This window comes from Vigna umbellata, chromosome 8 (genome assembly GCF_029865625.1).
Source record: "Vigna umbellata cultivar VRB3 chromosome 8, Vumbellata_1.0, whole genome shotgun sequence".
Taxonomy (NCBI): domain Eukaryota; kingdom Viridiplantae; phylum Streptophyta; class Magnoliopsida; order Fabales; family Fabaceae; genus Vigna; species Vigna umbellata.
This window is the reverse complement of record NC_142172.1, coordinates 40,426,314-40,446,824: the sequence shown is the minus strand read 5'-3', so window position 1 is coordinate 40,446,824 and position 20,511 is coordinate 40,426,314. Positions and strand designations below refer to the sequence as shown.

The window sequence follows — 20,511 nt, the reverse complement described above, 5'->3', positions numbered from 1 at the left end:
CAAACAATCCATGCTAGAATTAGGGTTCATACTTAATACACGAACTTCGATCATTTTATGGCTTAAAGTAATGTGCCATTAAAATAACTTTGTTATTTTATACTAAATCGATTTTAAGGTTTAGAATTTAAAAATTTGCAAATAAAAATTTGATTAAAAAAACAGATTCTATTAAAAATATTCAGTCAATTTTTCAATAAAAAAATCTATAGATAAAAAGAAAAACATTTTTTAACGTATTTCTTTACATTTTTATCTTCTCTAAATACACGTTAGGGTTAGAAGGTGGTTTCAAAACGTCTAATCCATTTGCACGGTATTTTCTTTGTTTCACAATTTCAAATAACTTATTATAGTTTTTTGTCATATGCAACATTACCACGAAGTTTCCTTTTATAATAGATTTTTCAGGTTCGTCATTTATACAATTCCACAATTTTTTTTAGTAAATTTGGATTTAAGCTATTTTAAGTTAAGTGTAACTGGAATTTTGTACCCGATAAAAAAAATATAAACTAAGTAAAAAATATTATTACAAGTGATTGATTTTATATTCTTAAGACAGATTGATAAATAATTCATATTGTAATATGATTATGGAAAAATTGAAAACTAGTTATTTTTTTTCTGTTGATTTTTCCTACCAAAACGTGTTCCCTTTATTATCATCATACATTGACCAATTTTTCTGTAGGAAATTTCATTGAAAGTTGAAAGAGAAGAAAAATTTTGGTTTGGTAACTATGAAACAGAAGTTATATATTAATTGGGCTTAGGTTTCTGCATTGAACAGACATAAATTGAGGATGACTAGGACAACTATTTCTTTTAAGTCTTTGTCTTTCTGTATTCTCTTCATGATCACCTTCACTTTGTTCATCCAACCAATTCCAGTTAAAGCAGGTTTATCTTTATCATTAAATCATCCAATTTACAATTTAATATCATGTGTCATTTATATCAGGTTTTTTCCTTTATATTTTTAGTCTTATGAAAGTAGAAATTAAGTAATAAAACTATCATATTAATTATATATTATTATTTGATCACCCATCCTCATTTACCATGATAGTTATAAATGCATAGTGTAATATAAAAGGATTTGTAAGTGTAGTAATTAAATTTGGTTGAAATATATCGAGATGATGAAAAATTGTTTTAATTTGTAGATTTGAAGATGAGAAAGTTGGGTGTTCGACCAAGCCCACCTCCTCCACCCCGTTCAGGCCCACAAACACATGTTAAACCAGTTTTTCCTTCACCTCCACCTCCAATTTCCATGGCATAAGATCTACTTTCTTTCTATCATTTCTTTCACTGCTTTATTTTATACACTATCGAGTTTAATGTTAAAATAACATTATTATGTCAAAATTTCATTCCAAACATTCAGAAGAGAAAAGACACTATTTAGTGTATACATTTCCTGCCAGTTGATAAACTGTACTTCCTCCTCGTTCAAATAAAAGTATAATTATTTAATTTAAAAATACTTAATATTTTTAATTTTATCGTCTCCATCCGATAATAAGTACACACACACACATATATATATATATATATATATATATATATATATATATATATATGTTTCGATATCAAGTATTATCAAATATTTTTAAAAAATTATAAATTTATAAATTTATAAATTTCGAATTAAAATATGAAATAATAATTAGATAAAATGAAATAATTATAAAATACTACACATTAATATCATTTTATGACAATTGTTAATTATGCAACTATTAATAAAAGAAAGTCGATGAAGTTAAAAAATAATTTTGAAAAATTATAAAAAAAATATTCAAGTTTAAAAATACTTCAAATATGTTTTTTTAAAATTCAAATAAAATATATATTTTTTTTATACACTAATAAAGAAATCAACGTTTACCTATCTCATTAATATATTATCTGAGTATTCTCTATATGATTTTTATTATGCAATGAATATTATATCTCAAAAGTTAATTTAAATTAACTCTTTACATCATGAAATTTTGAGGTTCTATTTAAACAAATGATTTTTAAAACTATATATCAAAATATAATTTTTCCTTGAGTTTGTTTCAATTAATCATTTTAAAGATATTGTTTAGAGATATTGGATTGTTTTGATCCAAAACAAATTTAGAAAATGTTTTCAATTGAAAATCAAGATGTGTTCTAGTGAAAAGAAAAATGTAACAATACGCCCATCTTAATATGCCATTTTATTTTGTTACAAGAACAAACAAATATCTATGCATTGAATGAGTATGAGATAATTCAAAAAAATTAAAATAAAATGTACATAGCCTAATTAAACATTTATAGGATAAATAGTTAATTATAAACAATTACCGAATACCTGTTTATTTATAAGCACCTATATGAGTTGTATTTTAATAGACGGAAAAATAAGGCTAAATTGTGAGTTATGAGCCATTTTTATAGTGTCTTAAAGTGGCTATTAAAATAGGTTGAGAATAGCATTTGAAAGAGTTATTGAAAATAACTTTAGAATCTGTCAGAGTTATTTTTTATTTTAAATTTATCGTAATAAGGTTTCTACAATGATTTATAAAAGTAGTAAATAATTATATTTTGATTATAAAAAACTTGGTAGTTTTAGCTGAGTCTGAAGCATTAGCATTTTTTATTATATTTATGAATTTGGCAGAACTCAATGCTATTCTTAAACTTTAATCTACAGTGCTTGGGTTCTTTTATTGCTCAATATTAATAGGTAAGCAATCAGCTCTATATATTGTCACTGTCTTCTTTTCATATAATTATACCTTACAATAACTATGTTAAAATTTAATAACAATTACGTACCTAACTTTTTAATATTTAATGAATTTTTAATTTTATATTATGTTTCATCTTCTCATTTCTATTTAATCTGAAACTTAAACTCATATATAAAATTCTAACAATGTTTTCCTAGCAGATAAGTCTATTCCTCGTTGTGAAAACATTATATCCATTTTTGTAGTGTTCATTTTAACTGGACCACTTTTTTGGAATCCTTTGCTAATGTTTCCGCTGTACTATTTCTCTAAACTGAATTTTCCAAGAAAAAGAAATTGTTAAAATTTTAAGTGAATTTAAGTCTCACGTTAAATAAAAATAGATATCATATAAGGTTGAAGATTCATTACTTTTTATTTTAAAATTTTAGATAAAGAGTAATGTCAATCTCTTATAAAGTTAAACTCAAATCAAATTGATATTTTTTATTGACGTTGTCTACCTAAACCTCCTTCTCCGTTCAAACAAGATGTGATACATGGTTAATCAGCTATCTAACTTCTTTGCAACCCTTAATTTATTGTTTGTGAACTCTTCTCCTATTCAGATGTGCTTGCACTGTGCGTGAGGGTAATGATTATACGCATGTGAAAGCTTAATAGCTTAATCAATGAATCCTTGTTTGTTTGCATTTCCTAAGTTGGCCAACCGCAATTTATAGGATCGATTCCTTAGGCAACGATGCTTTCAGGGGTTTCCCAGTTTTTTTAACTATATAAAGAACTACAAACCATTTTGGAAAACTTCTTTTATGGAAAAACTGCCATATTATTTAAAAGAATCTGTTTGAATAAGTAGTTCAAACAAGTTTTGAAACTTCTAAATCAATGATATTCATGTACCTCTTGGGTGTTTGTCAATGGCTATGTATGAAAATAAACAAATATTAGCACCCATCAGTCAAGACTAAAGTAGCATGTAAGCCCTGACAAGGAAAAATCTGAAGCCATTTGGGATTTTACAAACTGACAAAAAATAATTGAGAAATAGTTTTTCTTTGTTGTGTTTTTCATTGATGCTTAAGAAATTTCCTTGAAATTTCAGCAAGCTTTCTCACAAAAAAGTATCGAACATGTTGCTTTAATACGTTGGAATATCAGTAGTTATAGTTTTCAGAAAATTTAACGTGTTTGTTTAAGACAACTGAGAGCTTAACCAGCCGAAAGTTTAACCGTGCATTTGGATTGTCCTTTGTTTTGTACGGAAAACCAAACCAAACCAAACCAAACGTAGGCTCATTGTTTCAGCAGGTGGAGCCAAACACTTTTTAGAATCCAAGGATCCAAAAGTGAGTTCAAAGAGCCAGGTTGAGAAAAATGAAAAAAAAAAATCCACAAATTCATGATTGTGCCAAGATTAAGTTGCACTGTACCTTCTGTACATGTTTGTGTGTTTTAGATGTGAGTTAGGTTAAAAAAAGTTTAGCTGTTTTTCTATTTAGATCAAATTATTTACCCTATTTTATCATACAACAATAAATTAAACTTATATTTAACAACAATAACATTTGAAGATTTATTTAAAATGAAGGAAAGGTAGAAGATGAAAACTAAAGTAAAGACTATTATTTTTTTAATTATTCATATTTAGTGACTTGCTTGAAATGGAGTATTTATGTGTTGTTGTTAATGTAATAAAATATAATATAAATGTTTTGATGTTTTTTTTTGTATAAGTTGTTTTAATTTATTTTATAGAAGTTTGTTTTCTTTTAGTGTATGTTTGATGATTTATTGTGCAACGAGGTGAATTTGCGGGTGACGAGGTTACTATGTTATATCAAGATTTGCAAGAAGTGTCGTCAAAATGGGTTGAAATCCGTGAGTCAACCGGGCTCATCAAAGGGTTTGAGCCGGGTTGGGTTGGAAAAATATGTAAAATTTTTATGCGAGTCAATTTTGACTCAGCTCACTAAAAACCCGGCTCACATGGGTTGAACCCGTGGTGGGTCAGGTTGGCTCACCAACCCACCTATTTTTTTTAATTAAATTAAATTAATTATTCAAATATTATTTTTTTATTGAAATCAAATTAATTAAATTAATTATTCAAAATGCACAACCTGATAAGGAAGGAGATACTTTTCAAGAGAGTTTAGGGTTTAGGGTTTTGTGGATTTATCCATTCAGGACTCCAACTTAATAGATGGATAATATTATAAATTGGATAATTCAGGAATATATGATTTGTTTTATCTTGTTTTTAGACCTATCTATAAGCATGACAGTTTTATCTTGTGCTATATATTTTTGTTAACGGCTATATGTAATTTCTTGGTCAAACGGTTGTGTATGTCTCATTAAATTAAATTGGCAAAATTGTATGTTTGATAGCTTAGAATATATATAACAATATATTTCTTTTGTTTCGTTTTCTTTTATATCAATTGGTCCAATTATTACTGTTTCAATTTGATCGATCAAAATAACATGTTATAAGAATCTCACGAAAAAAAAGTTAATTAAGTGAGCTAACCCGTTTAACCCACCAACTCGTGTGGGTCGGGTCGGGTTCGAATTTTTTTGGCTCCCTAATAAATGAGCCGGGTTGGATTGGCTCACTAAGTGGCCAACCCGTGGTGGGTCGGGTCAGACCGGGCCGGATTACCCGTTTTGACAACTCTATTTGCAAGTATTTACTCTATATATAACGTGAAATGACTATTCTACCCTTGGGAATTGATTCCTCACTCGTTTAATTCATTCTTTCATAGATTCGATTCCCCCATAATTCCATATGTAAGAACATACGGCTGTGAAAGGCTCACAACATAATATTATTTATTTTATTTACCTTAATTATAAATAACAACTTCATTTCATTTTAATATAATTTCCATAATTTACGTTAAATTTATATCATATTTATTTTCAATGATAATATAATAATCTAATTTTATCAATTAAAACATTTTTAATTTATCATAGTCATCATATCACACAAAGTTTGTGAAACTTTCTTTACAAATTCACTTAAATCACATAATCTTCTCTTTAAAACAAACAATATTATAATTCTTTTTCTATTTCTTCGAATCTATCTACTCATCTTCTTTCAAATCCTTTCTTCAATTTAAACATATCATTGAAATGTGTTTTCTTAAGATGATGAATTTAAGAAAAAGTGAAAAAAATAATTTGAAGATAAATTGTTTTGTTTTTTTAAGGAATTTGAGAGTGTAAGTAAATAGATTTGAATGTAAAATTTAGAAATGATTGTGAAAAATTTGATGAATGTGATCGAATAAAAAAATATTTTAATAAAGTAAAATGTAAAATTACTATTTTGCAACCTATTTCCCAATTTTATAATTATTTATACATGTATGGAATAGACATGCAATCGATTTTCACCTCCGTGGAATTGATTCTCATCTTATAAAATTATTTCACATCATCCATATTGCGTATTATTTAACCATTTAACCAAAGACGTTATTGTAAAAACATATTTCACACTTACCAATTTCCTCCTCCCTCAAACGAGATTGCATATTATTATAATTCCGCAAATATGCATTTCTAATTCCTTGGATAAACACAACACGTTTTACTCGTATATTCATTTTTATTAATAGCTAATGACATACATTGTCATAAAAAACAGTGATATAAATTTCAGCCATCAATAAATATTTATATATAATCATTATAAATTATATAGATACATTATTAACGTACAGGTTACGGAAGACAAATACCACTACATAATATGATTTTTTTTTCATGAAAACATATTAAGATTTGTAACTAAATTATATACTTGCATAACGTATAAATGAATATTTAACATGTAACTAATTAATATCTGTTGTAAAAAAAACGGTCATAGTATAACCATGGAAATATTTCAAAACTGTATGAACATGTAACATTAAAAAGAAAACACGAATAGAACATGAATAATTAATGTAAAAATCTCCTATGGTCTTACTTAACTTGCCAATATTGGTATCTAATATATCTGCTTACTTTTATAATTATTTTTAAAATCAGATCTGTTTCGGATGTGTAGGGCTGTGCTATTCCTGATCTCCCAATTCTCCTGCGCTCTTGTCTTGGTTGCTGATCTTCCTTCCAAGTCTTAGCTCTCCCTTTAATCCTAGGGGGCGGAGACCTGCAAAAGACTCTCCGATGCCAAAGTCAGTTTCGGAACAATGGCTTTTCTTAAGGACAGCAATAAATGTGCATTCAATGTAACCTATCTACCACTCACCATGGACCTGTATTTATAGTTTTCGCTATGGGCTTGGGATTAGTGAAAAGTTAATCACAGCCCAAAGTAGCCCAATAGCTTTTAATCCCCACTTACCTCTAAGCCAGGTTAATTTACCTAAGCCACGATGATTAGTGATTTGGGCGGTCAATGACGTGTGGGCGTCCGCCCATGTGATATGGGCGTCTGCCTCCAATGTCACGGAAGGCGGACGGTGGTTGGTCCTTCGGCATTAAAATGCGCTAACGGTCATTCCTGGTACAAGATCAAAAGTAATCTTCTATCAATAGACAATATATACAAACTTTTTTTCGCTGACAGTGCATGCTTCTTAAATTTAGAAACATGCTAATAATTAGTAAATTTTATAAATATTTAAATTATAAAATATAACTATACCATTTTTCAAGATTGAATATTTTATATAAAAACATAATAATACATAAAGTCGCTATAACTATTCAGATGGAAAATCCACATTAATATAATTATTTAAACAGTTAAATTTATATCTTTATTAGAATTATTTATTTCTATATAAAAAATTATATACTCATTTTTTAATTAAATTTTGAAAAGTTATTTAATTTTCGTACCTTTTATATTCGTAACCTACATAAGTTAATATAACACGTGGAGACAGGCTTTAACATTATATAGAATTAAATTAAAAATAACTGAACATTTTAATAGCACATTGATATAATTTTGATGCAGAATTAATAAATATTTTAGTATATTTTTCTTTTTTGTTAGTATCTTTTATTTCAATTAATAGAGTAAATTTTAACTATTAGGAGTTGATCTGATATTGTTTCATCGATAGTTTCTATGTAATGAAATATGATTTCCATCACAATATGTATACATGCAATAAAGTCAACATTTAAATACCGTTTCCTATCGCTTCATGACCCTCAACATCACTAGCTAGTAACATTTGACATGTTTTTTCTTTTTCTGTAAAAAACATGTTTTTTCTTTCTGAAAGATTTTTTATTCAAACTTGTGACACGTGTAATGTAATTTGATCTGGGAAGTGGAGAATGTTATGTTTTCTGAATCTTGGAACGAAATAAGAAATTTCAGGTTTGACAAGAAAAATGTTTTTATTACACAAAGGTGATTGTTGTCATTAAGAGATAGGAAGGCAGTGAAAAAGACGAAGGCAACCCCATGAATGGATGCGTTTCATTGGTAGTTGGGAGAACATTTTGATCTTCATTTTCACCCACGGTCAAAATAAAACAAAACAACAGTTAGTGGGGTTGTGCTGTGTTGTGATGCGTGTGTGAACTCTGCGTTTTGACCATCGCTGAAAATGGAACAACACAGCAGAGTGGAGAGAGAAAGATAGAGAGAGAATAGCTGATTCACTGAGTCTGCCTCTGTGCCTTTGTGTTGCGTGTGCCAGCTGCTCCTGTTTCACTTCGGGGGCAGAGGACTCTGTGTATGTGAAACAGAGGGAGGGAGAGAGAGAGAGAGAGGGCAAAAAAAAGCTCACTCAACTTCTCTTTGCTTCTCTTGGATCCCTTTGACCCTCCATTGCCATTCACCTTCTCTTGCACCCCTTTTGCTTCTCTTCCTCTCAGAATGGCACACTTGCTACTTCTCACAGATCTCTTCTTCTGGTATCTCTCTACCCTGTCGATTACCTTTATTTGATCCACTACTCTATTGGGTTTCTGTAGAATAGCTTTGATTCATGGGTTGGGGTGTTCCGTTTTTCTCTCTTTAATTAGTTAATTGGGTCTCTCCTGTTTTCCTCTGGATTTTTTTTTTACTATGTTAGATTTTATGGATTTTTAATTTATTTTTCTAATTTAGAAAAGATTTTGTGACTTGAACAGAGTTGATGGAGTGGAGCAGTAAGGGTGATCAAAACTGGTATCATCAAATTTTGTGCCTTGATTATACCATTCCTGTGAATTGAAGGCTCTGTGTTGAGGTTTTGTTTGAGTTATAGGGTGTTTTGTATGGGCATTGTGTACAGAGAGTAAAACTATAGAGTCACGAGCAATTAGACATAATATGGGTGGTATTTGCTCGAGGTCATGGAAAGGCACTGTTGATGGTGTAGCTGTGGATAATGCACTCAGTGGAAGCTCGAGGCATGCTAATGGTCATGCTAATAGTGAGGCTGGAATGGCTTATCAGTCTATTGGACCTCCCAGAAGTATAGATAGCAATTCAAACGCGCTTCCTGATGATGATGACTTGGATAAACATCAACGGGAGTCGTTTTCTTTTACTGGATTGGAAAATGTTTCCTATGGGTCAATGGCAGATGATATCAATGATGGGATTCCTCGCCTGTCCAGGGCTTTATCGCATAAATCTAAGTCCAAACAAGCTGCTGTTAAGTTGAGTTACCTTTCTCATGTTTGATCTTTTTATTCTTCTAGGTTGGATTAGCTTATTTTGTATTTGGAAGTTCTTATAATCAATATGCTGCAAAGATGCCCCTGGCTGGAAAGCTGTTTTTTTTGTGTGAATATGAAGGAAAACCAAGAAGTTTTATAATAGAAAAAGCTATTTCATTAGAGAGAAAAGAGGGGAGGTACAGTTGAGGGGACAAGATACTATTCAGAGAAAGAAAACAAACTGTCTTCAGATTAGAAACGGAAACTCTCTTGAAAAAGCCATGGGTAGAGAGCACTTAGGTGGAGCCATGAACCAAAATCTCAAAGCATATTTAGCTAAAATGGTATACCCTTAAAAATTTACGTACTTCACTCTGACAAAGATAAAAGTCTCCCAAAAGCTTAACCTATTCTGTGGGAACTCAGGCATTTTTTTTGCCTTGCTAACACGCCAATTCACATTTATTTAGAATAGTGGCATCAAGCATCAAACTTGTGAGCTCTTGTATATTGACGCTTTGATACAATATCAAGATTATCTCTCCAAAAAGCTTAAGCTATTAGGTCAGAGCTCCTGATAGTATACACTGATGAAATTCACTAAAGAGCCGCCAAATTTGCATAGAGTGACAACATATTATTTTTGGGCAGACTGCATCTCCAATTTCTACCACATAAAGCAGTTTCATGCTTGGAATTCCTGTAAAACCAACCTTATAGCTTTTAATCCAACTGACATGGGGAAATTTTTCCAGTGATCCCAAGTCATCTGTACCATTGTTATTAAAATCGTGATTTACCTCATAGGATCATATGATCTGCCAATCGAACATGCCTTGGCAAGCTGAATTGTTGTTGGGATTGCCAAGGAGTAAGGTTGGAGCTGGATTGCGACATTCCATGTGCAATTGTGGGATCGTTGGTCCCCAGCAAGGCAGAGCAAGTAAAAAAAGCTGGTTTGTGTTTGACCAGGTTCCAAAATCCCTAAAATCTCTTCTCATTTACCAAATCCTTGCCTACCCATTTGCAATCTTCTTTGTTCCGTACCCATTTGCAATCTTCTTTGTTCCGTACCCATTTGCAAATCTCTTTATGCAAACACCACTGGACCTCTCCTTTATTCACAATGGTCACCATGCGCTATTTGCACTGCTGCCCTGGGCTATGGCCTTCTATGTCATTGCATGACCGATTCTGCATCTTGTTATATCATCATGGGAACGAAGGTCACTCTTAGTATCTACCACTTCTCTCAATCTCACTCCAGTTATCTCCTCTTGTAGTTTCATACTCAATCTATGTGATTTAATTTTTCTCTCATGTCTCATACGTATAGTTTGTGCCAGGTTGCACTCCTCACCCTGCATTGACAAGACTGCTGCTGGGCAATGGGAGCGTATTCCACATTTTTTGCAATTTTTCACGAAGTATAGTGTGTATTTATGTAAAACAATAGCCATAAAAAATTCCAATATTTACAAAACTATGCTAATTTTAATTATTAACGGGATATTTCTCATTATTTTGTGTATTTAATTATCTAAATTGGTTCAATGAATCTTCTTCAGAGTTAAGAGAATACTCTTCTCTTTTGTATTTTGTATTGAGCAGTATCTGTTAGGAGTTTTGACTGACTCCTGATAGGCCTGTAAATTAGAGACTCGGTCACTTTTGTATTCATTTAACATTAATACAAATTCTCTTTTATCTTTCTCTGGAAATGTGATTAAAATTCATCACTAGCTAAGGCCAATACAACAAAATTTAGTGTATCAAAGCGAAGGTAAAACCAAATCACATTTGAACCTACAGTGAGCATTGAAGATACTTATGAAATGATTTCATGCATTCTCATTGCAGAAAAGATCGGTACAAGGTGCTGTATAGAAAACTGTACCTAACCAACAAGAAAGAGAATAACAAGGATGTTTGCCAAGTGTCCTAACAAACAAGGGAGAGAATGGGAGGGATGTGTGACAAGTGTCTCACTACAAATAATGCATAAGCAATCTATGAATTGGAGAAAATAATAACAAATTTCAGCTGCCATATTCCCCTTCATGCTGGACTGTGGATGTGCAAGAGTCCCAGCTTGGCAACACATTGTGAGGTTTATAGGGAGGAGAGTTATAGTGAATGTCAGCCAATTGATTGGAAGGTGCAACAGGAAGGTCCTTCCTTTTTTTCTTTCTAATCGATATCGTGTGGTTAGATGTCTAGATAATTTCTGTTCTTTGTCATAAGAAGGCTGGAGTTTGTACTACAAGATATGTGAGTTTACAGAGAAGTGCTTACATATGTTGTGCTTTTAATTATATTAGTTAGACTTCATTTTTCTAATGAGCTAATACCTCCATGGTGCCAAACATTGGTCTTAAAGAAGAACTTGTTCTTGATCTCATGGGTTAGATTGGATCTATATTCTTTACCATTTCCTTTCTCTCCCCCTTCCCCATTTTCAGGTCTTTAAGGCTTCCCATATATGCAAACAAGGGATTAGATTGGCTTGTTGTCTTATCTTTTGCTGTATTACAGGTATCAGAAGTGAGTTCACTTTTAGGAAGAGCTGGTACAGCTGGGCTTGGCAAGGCAGTAGAAGTTTTGGACACACTAGGTAGTAGTATGACAAATTTGAATCTCAGTAGTGGTTTTACATCGGGTGTGTCAACAAAAGGAAATAAAATTTCAATTTTGGCCTTCGAAGTTGCAAACACAATTGTTAAGGGTGCCAATCTGATGCAATCTCTTTCAAAAGAGAACATCAGACATTTAAAAGAGGTGGTTCTGCCATCTGAAGGAGTGAAAAATTTGATATCCAGAGATATGGATGAACTCCTAAGAATTGCTGCAGCAGACAAGAGGTAGACTATAATGGATATTTTCATGATCAACATAGTAGAACTCTTATTCTAGTTTTGGAGCTTATTTTCTTAAAGTTTTCACTTTCTTATTCTTTTTTGACAGAGAAGAGTTGAAAATATTTTCGGGAGAAGTTGTGCGTTTTGGAAATCGTTGTAAAGATCCTCAGTGGCACAATCTAGATCGCTATTTTGAGAAGTAATTGTAGTTGAATTGATTTAATCTTATATTTCTTAAGAACAAATATAGCTGAATGGATTTAGTCTTTATTTATATATTTTCTTGTAACATCTAACATTGTGTTTGTTATGGTTTTCTTTGCCTTTGTTGATGTTTAGGTTATGTTCAGAGCTTACACCACAAAAACAATTGAAAGAGGAGGCAGAAATTGTGGTGCAACAACTAATGACCTTTGTTCAATATACAGCTGTGAGTAAGCCTGTTAAAAGGCACAGTGCATATCCCTGTCATCTTCGGATTTGTATGCTGAACTCATAACACTTTATATCTTTGTCAAAGTGTGTATTTGAGTATTGTATCTAAGGAATGTGTTCAACATACAGTTTGCACAAAACTAATGGGAAACTGTGTTTTGGGGTCTCTTTGAGTAAACTTCTCTATTAACACTTTTAGGAGAAGAAAGCAAGAAAAAAAAAAGGAAATAAACTTCTCCATAAACTTAAATTAACTTATGCAAGAGTATAAAAACATATTTTGGAGAAGCTATTATATAATAGCTCGCAGAGAGATTTGTTTCACTTTTTAATTTATTTTTTTCTTTTAAAAGTGTTTATGAAGAATTTTATTCAAACAAACCTCTGTTGTAGTTTGAAATTCTTTTATCACCCTCATTCCCTTTGCCAAGAATATCACTTAAAACACAACTACATTCATATGAAGAAAATAAAGCTGTCTCAATTGCTTGGTAATTGCATGTTCTTAGTTGAATTCACTTTTGTTTTATGCTGCAGCCATGTTGTGTAAAGGTATCTTATTTAAGAGATTCACTGTCACCGTCCATTTTTAATTAGATATAAACTTTCATTTCAGAGATTGATAATTTACTGTCTAGTATATTTCCACTTTATATCTGAAACTTTAATCTTAGCTATCTATGTTATTGCACTTATTATAAGAAAGAATGTGTATTAACAGGTTATACATTTGCACATTTAGATTGAGAGATACTTAGATGGACCTTTCTCCTGTGCTTTCTGGGTTTACTGTCTTGAATTTACGGATTGTTTCTCAATGAAATTGCCACTTTCTTTCATCTGTCATGTTATGCATATTAAGAATCCTATGAACAATTTTTTAACACTTGTATAATTTAAGTTAAGCTTGATTTCCAAACATTCTTGTTTAATTATGAAAAAAAAGTTTGATATGGGTAATCATGAATAATTAAATTATATAGTGGTTAAGTAGTCTGAGATAAATATTCCCCCGTTTTATTTTGTCCATTATTTAAGGTTCTTTTGTAGAAATCAAGAAACACAATAATTTTGTAGATCTTAATAAAATAGTTATGAACTTTTTTATTTCACATTACAATAAAAGCTTATAATTAAAGATTAGGTGAAGAGTAAGGTTATAATTGACAGAAGAGTAATTAATGTTATATTAGACTTTTTTTGTAAGAAATTATCCTTACAAACTAAGCTTTGACAATTTTACGTACCTTTACAATTTTACATACCTTTAGCTAGATTAATGTGGCATTTATTACCTTTTCATTTTAATTTTCAACTTTGAACTCAACAAACACAAGCAACATCTGTGCTACTAATTGGATATCAAATTTTCATTTGTGGGTAAATAGCTTGTCAATTTAATATTTTTGAATTATTTGCATTCCTTTTTTATCATACACACGCATATACACATACATATATTACATATATTTTAGTTATATGCATGTGAGACATCAGAGTCAATAATAAAGGAATGTAAGCTTCTTGAAGATCATTTTTATTATATTCTTTTGAGAAGGAAAGAAATTCACAAGACCAAGAGAAAAATTATGAAGGGGAGGGTTGAATTCATCAACTAAAGAACAAAACAGAAAACAATAAAGCAAAGCAGAACGATAATAACTTGGAGAGCAAAGAAGGGTTCGAAGTTTCTTCTTTTTTTAATTGAAAAATGAGTCATGATCTGATTCCAATTCATCTCCTCCCTTTACTTTGTGAAATAAGAGAAAAAATAGACATCCGAAAGGAAAGTTGGTTCTTATTTCTTTATGCTGCACAGCTGATTTTGTTAACTTGACATAATTTAGTTAGACCTTTTTCTTTGAGTGCAGGAATTATATCATGAATTGCATGCTTTAGATAGATTTGATCAAGATTATCGGCGCAAGCTTCAAGAAGAGGACAATTCAAATGCCACACAAAGAGGTACATGTTGGCCTGGATTTACTTGTCCAATTGTCATTAAATACTCTTGAGACATGAGGAAAAATCAATATTATTTCTGATAATTGAAAACTGTACAATGCAAGTTACGATGTATACAGATTTGGTTATAAAGGCTATCCCAGAACCATGATTACTTCAAGTACAAATAAGGAAAACTGTAGTAGTTACATTACATATAGTGAGGAAGCATGTGTAATTAAATCTGAAAAAAATAAATAAAATAAATAATGAATAATAACATACGAGCTACAACAGATTCCATGTTCTTGTATTGAGCATTTGAAAATTTATTTGTTTCTGAGTCAATGTCTTGTTTACAGTAGTTTTGACCAAAATATATGTCGATTCATCCTCTAGTGGCATTCTTTGCCTGTATTCAAACTAACTCAACCAATTTTCTCCATTTCTTTCTCAATTGGTATCCGGCCAATATATCCTTATATATAATATTAAAATTATTTTGTGTTGTCTTTTGTGTGGCTACACATTCATCTTAACATATTCATTTGTGCGGCTCTCACCTTTTTCTCGTGATATCTATTTAAACATTCACTACCATATAACAATATGAGAAAGCTTTCTTTTTAGTTTGGTTGGTACTTTGTTGTCACAAATAACCTCTGATGCTCTTCTCCATCTTAACTACTGAGCTTGTATGCTGTGTGTGACATCTTAGTTCATTTACCTCCAAGTCATATTTCTCTTGTTGTTATATAACTATGTTTGTCTTTGTTATCACAATAATACTCATATTTTTAAGTGATCAATGATTACAAACTGTGTAGGAGACAGCCTTGCAATTTTAAGAGCAGAACTGAAGAGTCAAAAGAAGCATGTAAGAAATCTGAAGAAAAAATCATTATGGTCCAAGATTTTAGAAGAGGTAAACAGTGTTATTTCTACAAATATTTTAGGTTAAATCGATTATTATAATAGAAGGTTATCTTAGATTTAGTATTTTGTATTTGTTTAGTTTTGTAGTATTGATGATTTGGCATCTGAAATGTGCTTTCTCTGAAATCCTTGAATTATTTTTACTGAATTTTGTTGTTGTTTCAGTTTAACTACATTCATTTCCCCCTTTTGTTCCTCTTTTTCCCTAATAAAATTTACTTTTCCAATTCTTTCAGCCTCCTTTTCTTGAGCATTTTTCTTATCATACAAGTATAAATTCTAATTGTTGTATTTGCAGGTGATGGAAAAGCTTGTAGACATCGTCCATTTTCTATACTTGGAGATCCATGAAGCATTTGGTAGTTCTGGTACGCTTTCAAGAATTCCCAGTATTTTTTATTGTGTTTAGCAAGTTTGTGATATTCTTTATTTTTGTTCCGAGTATGGACCAATTAGTTACGGTGGACCTGACATCTATTTATTTCCCAGTCATTATTTGTCAAACTTGCTGGAGTTTTATTTGTAGGAAGAGTATTTGATTTATTGACGAAAGAAACTCTTTGCTATAGCATTGACCTATAGTCTGGATATGGTATTCAACAAGGGCAAAAGGGCCCATTCATTTGTATGGTTATAGTTGCAAAGCTTATGTGCTTTCAATGGTTTGATGTGAAGTTGTGTGCATCAATTTGATGCAATAATAATGTTTCTCATAATTTCTTTTTAACTTGTCCCATGTTTTTTGTGAATGAATTTTCTGATCTGTTGACCTTGTCCTGACCTATTTTGTTCTTAATCCCGCTCAATTTAGTTTCTCCTCCTTTCATTTTACTGACAAAATGTAGACTATCCATTGCCATTGCTAAAATACCAGGTAAATAAAACATTTGTTTTATACCTCTTCCTCCTTGCAGATACTGATAAGCAAGCCAATGATTCTCAAAGTAACCACAAGAAGTTGGGATCTGCGGGTCTTGCTCTGCATTATGCGAACATTATCACTCAAATTGACACTCTTGTGAGTTTAGGATTCTACTTAAATTACATAATCTCTACTATTTGCCATGGTCTTGGAAGTTCAATTATCTTTCTTTGTCTTTTTTGGCTGTAAAATATTATTTTAATAACAAAATTGGAGAAGGAAAGAATAGAAGGGAAGTAATGCATTTACACAGGTCTCAAACAAGCATAATAGTGTGTTAAAAAAAAATCACCTCAAACTCAGCTTCCTATTCATGATAATGTTGGGATATGGTGATAGCATTGGTTCTTTCAACTTATCTTTTTATATTATTTTCATGAAATGAAACAGTTCTCTCGTTTTCTCCTCTCTCCATATTTGTCACAATGGTATGAATGACTGTTAGTATAATTAGTATTAGACTATTCTTAACATTGAGCCACCTGTAGTTCTAGTAGGACAGCTGGAGTTTGTTGTAGACAGTTAGAACTTAATTGACAATCTTGCAGCTCAAGGTATCTGATTTTATAAATACTTTAGTATAACTCAATCATTATTAATACAAGAAATTTTATATATTGCAAAATTCCTATTTTCTGAATTCTTTAATGACTTTCTGTTATTTGGCCTAATCTGTTATTGTGTTCACTTTATTTAAAAAAATGTTACCAAAAGGAAGACCACTACCCCTCTAATGTAAAAAGAAACAGATCAGTTGGATACTGTAGGAACATTTTGGGTTTTCCTACCTCATTTTAAAGTCAGTTTGATTCTATGGCTATCTGGGTTCTGATAATTTGTCTATCCAAGTGAAGTTTTAATAACTAAAAGCAGTTAATAAAATGGGTGATATTTTTTGTTTGTTTTGAATATTTTAAGTTAAGCTTGTCCATTATTAGGAAACTTTGAAAGTTAATCAAAATTGATGGGCCACTTCTAGTTTCTTTTGATACACACACCAGGAAGCAAAGCCTGTCAAACAGGAGATGCAATTCTTTTTCATTTCTTGTTTTGCGTATTACGTACTTCTCTTGAGAAGTAAGATGAACACAGAAGTTCTTTCTTATATTTTTGCACGAATAAGATGATGATTTACTTAATGAGTAACCATGCTCCAATAAACGAGTGACATCTGACATGCAAGGAAAAAAATAAAGCAAAAATAAAATGCTTGAGATTTTCTGTCCAAATCTTGAGGTTCTGGAGTCCGTTTGCTGTCTTCTTTTTTGCCTGTTCTGTCTGCTGGTCCTTTGTTCATTAAGCTTGATCCAGTCTAAAACTTGTCTAGTGAAGTGACAATGTAGTACAAGTGTATCTTCATTTTTGGGCTGGCTTAAATTTTTTGGGCATTATGATTCTGACTACTGTGATTCTGATATTATTAGGACTGATCAGGATAAAGAACATACATCATGGAAAGATTATGGCCATCTTTTTAATCGTTTCATATATTTTATTGAATAGAAAAATGGCACCAACTCTATAAGGCGAAAAGGATGTGTTATAGTTTTATATATAATGCTACTCAAGCTGTTAGAGACACAAATGGTCACAACTGCCCTATTATTTGTTTCTAAAAAAAAATGATAGCACGACTATTAGGAAGGTAGCCCTGAGTTTACATTTTAATTTAACCAGGTGTCTCGATCAAGTTCTGTGCCTCCTAATACAAGGGATGCCTTATATCAAGGGCTTCCGCCTAATGTAAAATCAGCATTGCGCTCAAGGTTACAGTCATTTCAGGTTAAAGAAGAGGTGCATATTCCATTCCCATCATACATTTTATTAGCTGGGTATCCATACCATAAATACTTGATTAATTATTGATGTGCCCCTTTAATTTTTCATTTAGAAAGTTTGAATCTAATTGGAATTTTTATCTCACTTTCTTCCAAGTAAGATCATTTAATTTATTAAGATTATAAAATGCACTATTCTCGCATGTATTCCGGTTAATATATTTTGAATATATAAATCCATTCTCCCTCTTTTTATATTAGTCGTATGCATGGAAGAATTTAATTGACTTAAGCAAGGGGAAGAACTCAATACTGATTTTTGTTGTATGTGTCAAGCAATGTTTTCTTGTTATATGTACTTCAAACTTACATGCTGGTCTATGCTTTTGCAACAGTGAGCACTTATTAAATTAATATTTAGTTTTTCTTTCTAATATTCTCTTAATATATTCCACATAATGATTTACTCAGAAAATTTTTGCCTTTAAAAAATTTAACGTTTACTTCAGAATTTTCAATTTTCTTGTAACCCATACTTGACGAGAAAGGTTTTATTTTAAATTTATTAAATGCTTGTTAATGACTTTACCAGTTCCATCTTTTAATGATTTTTATTGAATTTATCTCTGCCGAAAGAGTTGTACTAATAAAGCTTATACTACATTCCCAATATTGATTGTGACCAAATCTTTGAATCTAAATCTAAAACATTCTTGCAGCTTACTGTCCCACAAATCAAAGCTGAAATGGAGAAAATATTGCAGTGGCTTGTCCCTATTGCTGCAAACACAACGAAGTATATTTGCTAATCCCTACTAAGCAATTACTAGATGTCCTAGTACTGCATTTGGTACAACAAATCTGTTTAAATTTTTTTCCATTGTGATCATTAAATAACAATGCTCATCATTCTATTTTTGAATAGCAATTTGGGATGCCCAAAAGACACTATTGCTTTAACCGTGTTACTATTAGGCATCAGCTTTAATAAATTATGTTCTACTACATGTTCTGCTCTCAAATTTAACTATCTCCTTTTCACCTTGGATTAATTCAGAGCTCATCATGGCTTTGGATGGGTTGGAGAATGGGCAAATACTGGGTGAGGACAGATGGCTGAATTCTATTCCTTTATGTTTGTATGTTCTACCTATTTTTTCTAATGTCAGCTTGTATAGGTCTGAGATCAACCGGAAACCAGCTGGTCAGACCGATTTATTGAGAATTGAAACACTACACCATGCTGATAAAGACAAAACAGAAGCTTATATACTTGAACTTGTTATCTGGCTTCATCATCTTGTCAGCCAAGTAAGAGTTGGAAATGGAGGAATAAGGTCCCCAGTTAAATCACCAATCCGTTCTCCTACCCAAAAGACAGGGCAGTTATTTACACAGAAAACCTGTTCTTCCCCCATGCTAACAGTTGAAGATCAACAAATGCTCCGAGATGTCAGCAAGAGGAAGCTAACACCGGGCATTAGTAAGAGCCAAGAATTTGACACTACCAAGACCAGGTTGAGCAAACAGAATAGGCTAAGCAAGAGTAGCAGTCACTCCCCAATCAGTGAAAGCAAAAATGATATATTCTCAACAAGGAGGCTACCTTCTGTTCCTGTCATTGACTTTGATAATCATCGAATGAAGGCCTTGGATGTCATTGATAGGGTGGATAACATTGGAAGTTCATAGTTGTGTGTCATATCTTGGTCTTTAAGCCAGAGGGGATGCTTGAATTAAATGAGCCTGTTTCCCTTCTTCAAGTTAAGTGGTCCCCTATGTTTCTTGTGAGCCATGAGAAATGTTTGTTGATTTCCTTGGCAAGAGTGCTATGATGTGAGCCATAGTCTTTTTGAGATTGTTGTAGATGATTATGGAGCGGGGACAAAGGGGGTCACCGTTTTTCATTAGATGTATATGTACAGATTACATGATCATATAATAATTGTTCTTCTATATATTTTCTCTTCTGTCAATCTTTTGTCTGTGTATATATACACATATAAGAAACAACACAGAATGAACTAACTTAAGAATATAGAGAAGGTAATAGCAGATGAAGGGAAGGGAGCTTTCTAAGCAAATTTTTATAGATAGCGTTATAGATGTTTCTTGCATAAACAGAACGCAAAAATGATATATCGTTTTTTTTTATCTAATTAAATACTGATACATAACATGTTTCCTATTGACACCCCACTCATTCTTATCTCCACTTGCAACTAAATAAAGGGTTTTCCATATTTTCTTCTTTACTCTCA

The 20,511-nt window shown here is 31.5% G+C and overlaps 1 protein-coding gene across 1 annotated transcript; it reads left to right on the top strand.

The window, feature by feature from the left end:
- The first annotated feature begins 8,221 nt into the window (after positions 1-8,221).
- LOC124847484 (protein PSK SIMULATOR 1) lies at positions 8,222-20,208 on the top strand. Its single transcript, XM_047324992.2, has 13 exons — positions 8,222-8,645; positions 8,847-9,378; positions 11,913-12,238; positions 12,342-12,434; positions 12,575-12,665; positions 14,542-14,635; positions 15,442-15,539; positions 15,849-15,918; positions 16,465-16,568; positions 18,150-18,266; positions 18,970-19,046; positions 19,308-19,352; positions 19,429-20,208. The coding sequence occupies exons 2-13, from the start codon at positions 9,046-9,048 to the stop codon at positions 19,940-19,942; spliced, it is 1,962 nt and encodes a 653-aa protein (XP_047180948.1). The 5' UTR covers positions 8,222-8,645; positions 8,847-9,045; the 3' UTR covers positions 19,943-20,208.
- Positions 20,209-20,511: the final 303 nt, after the last annotated feature.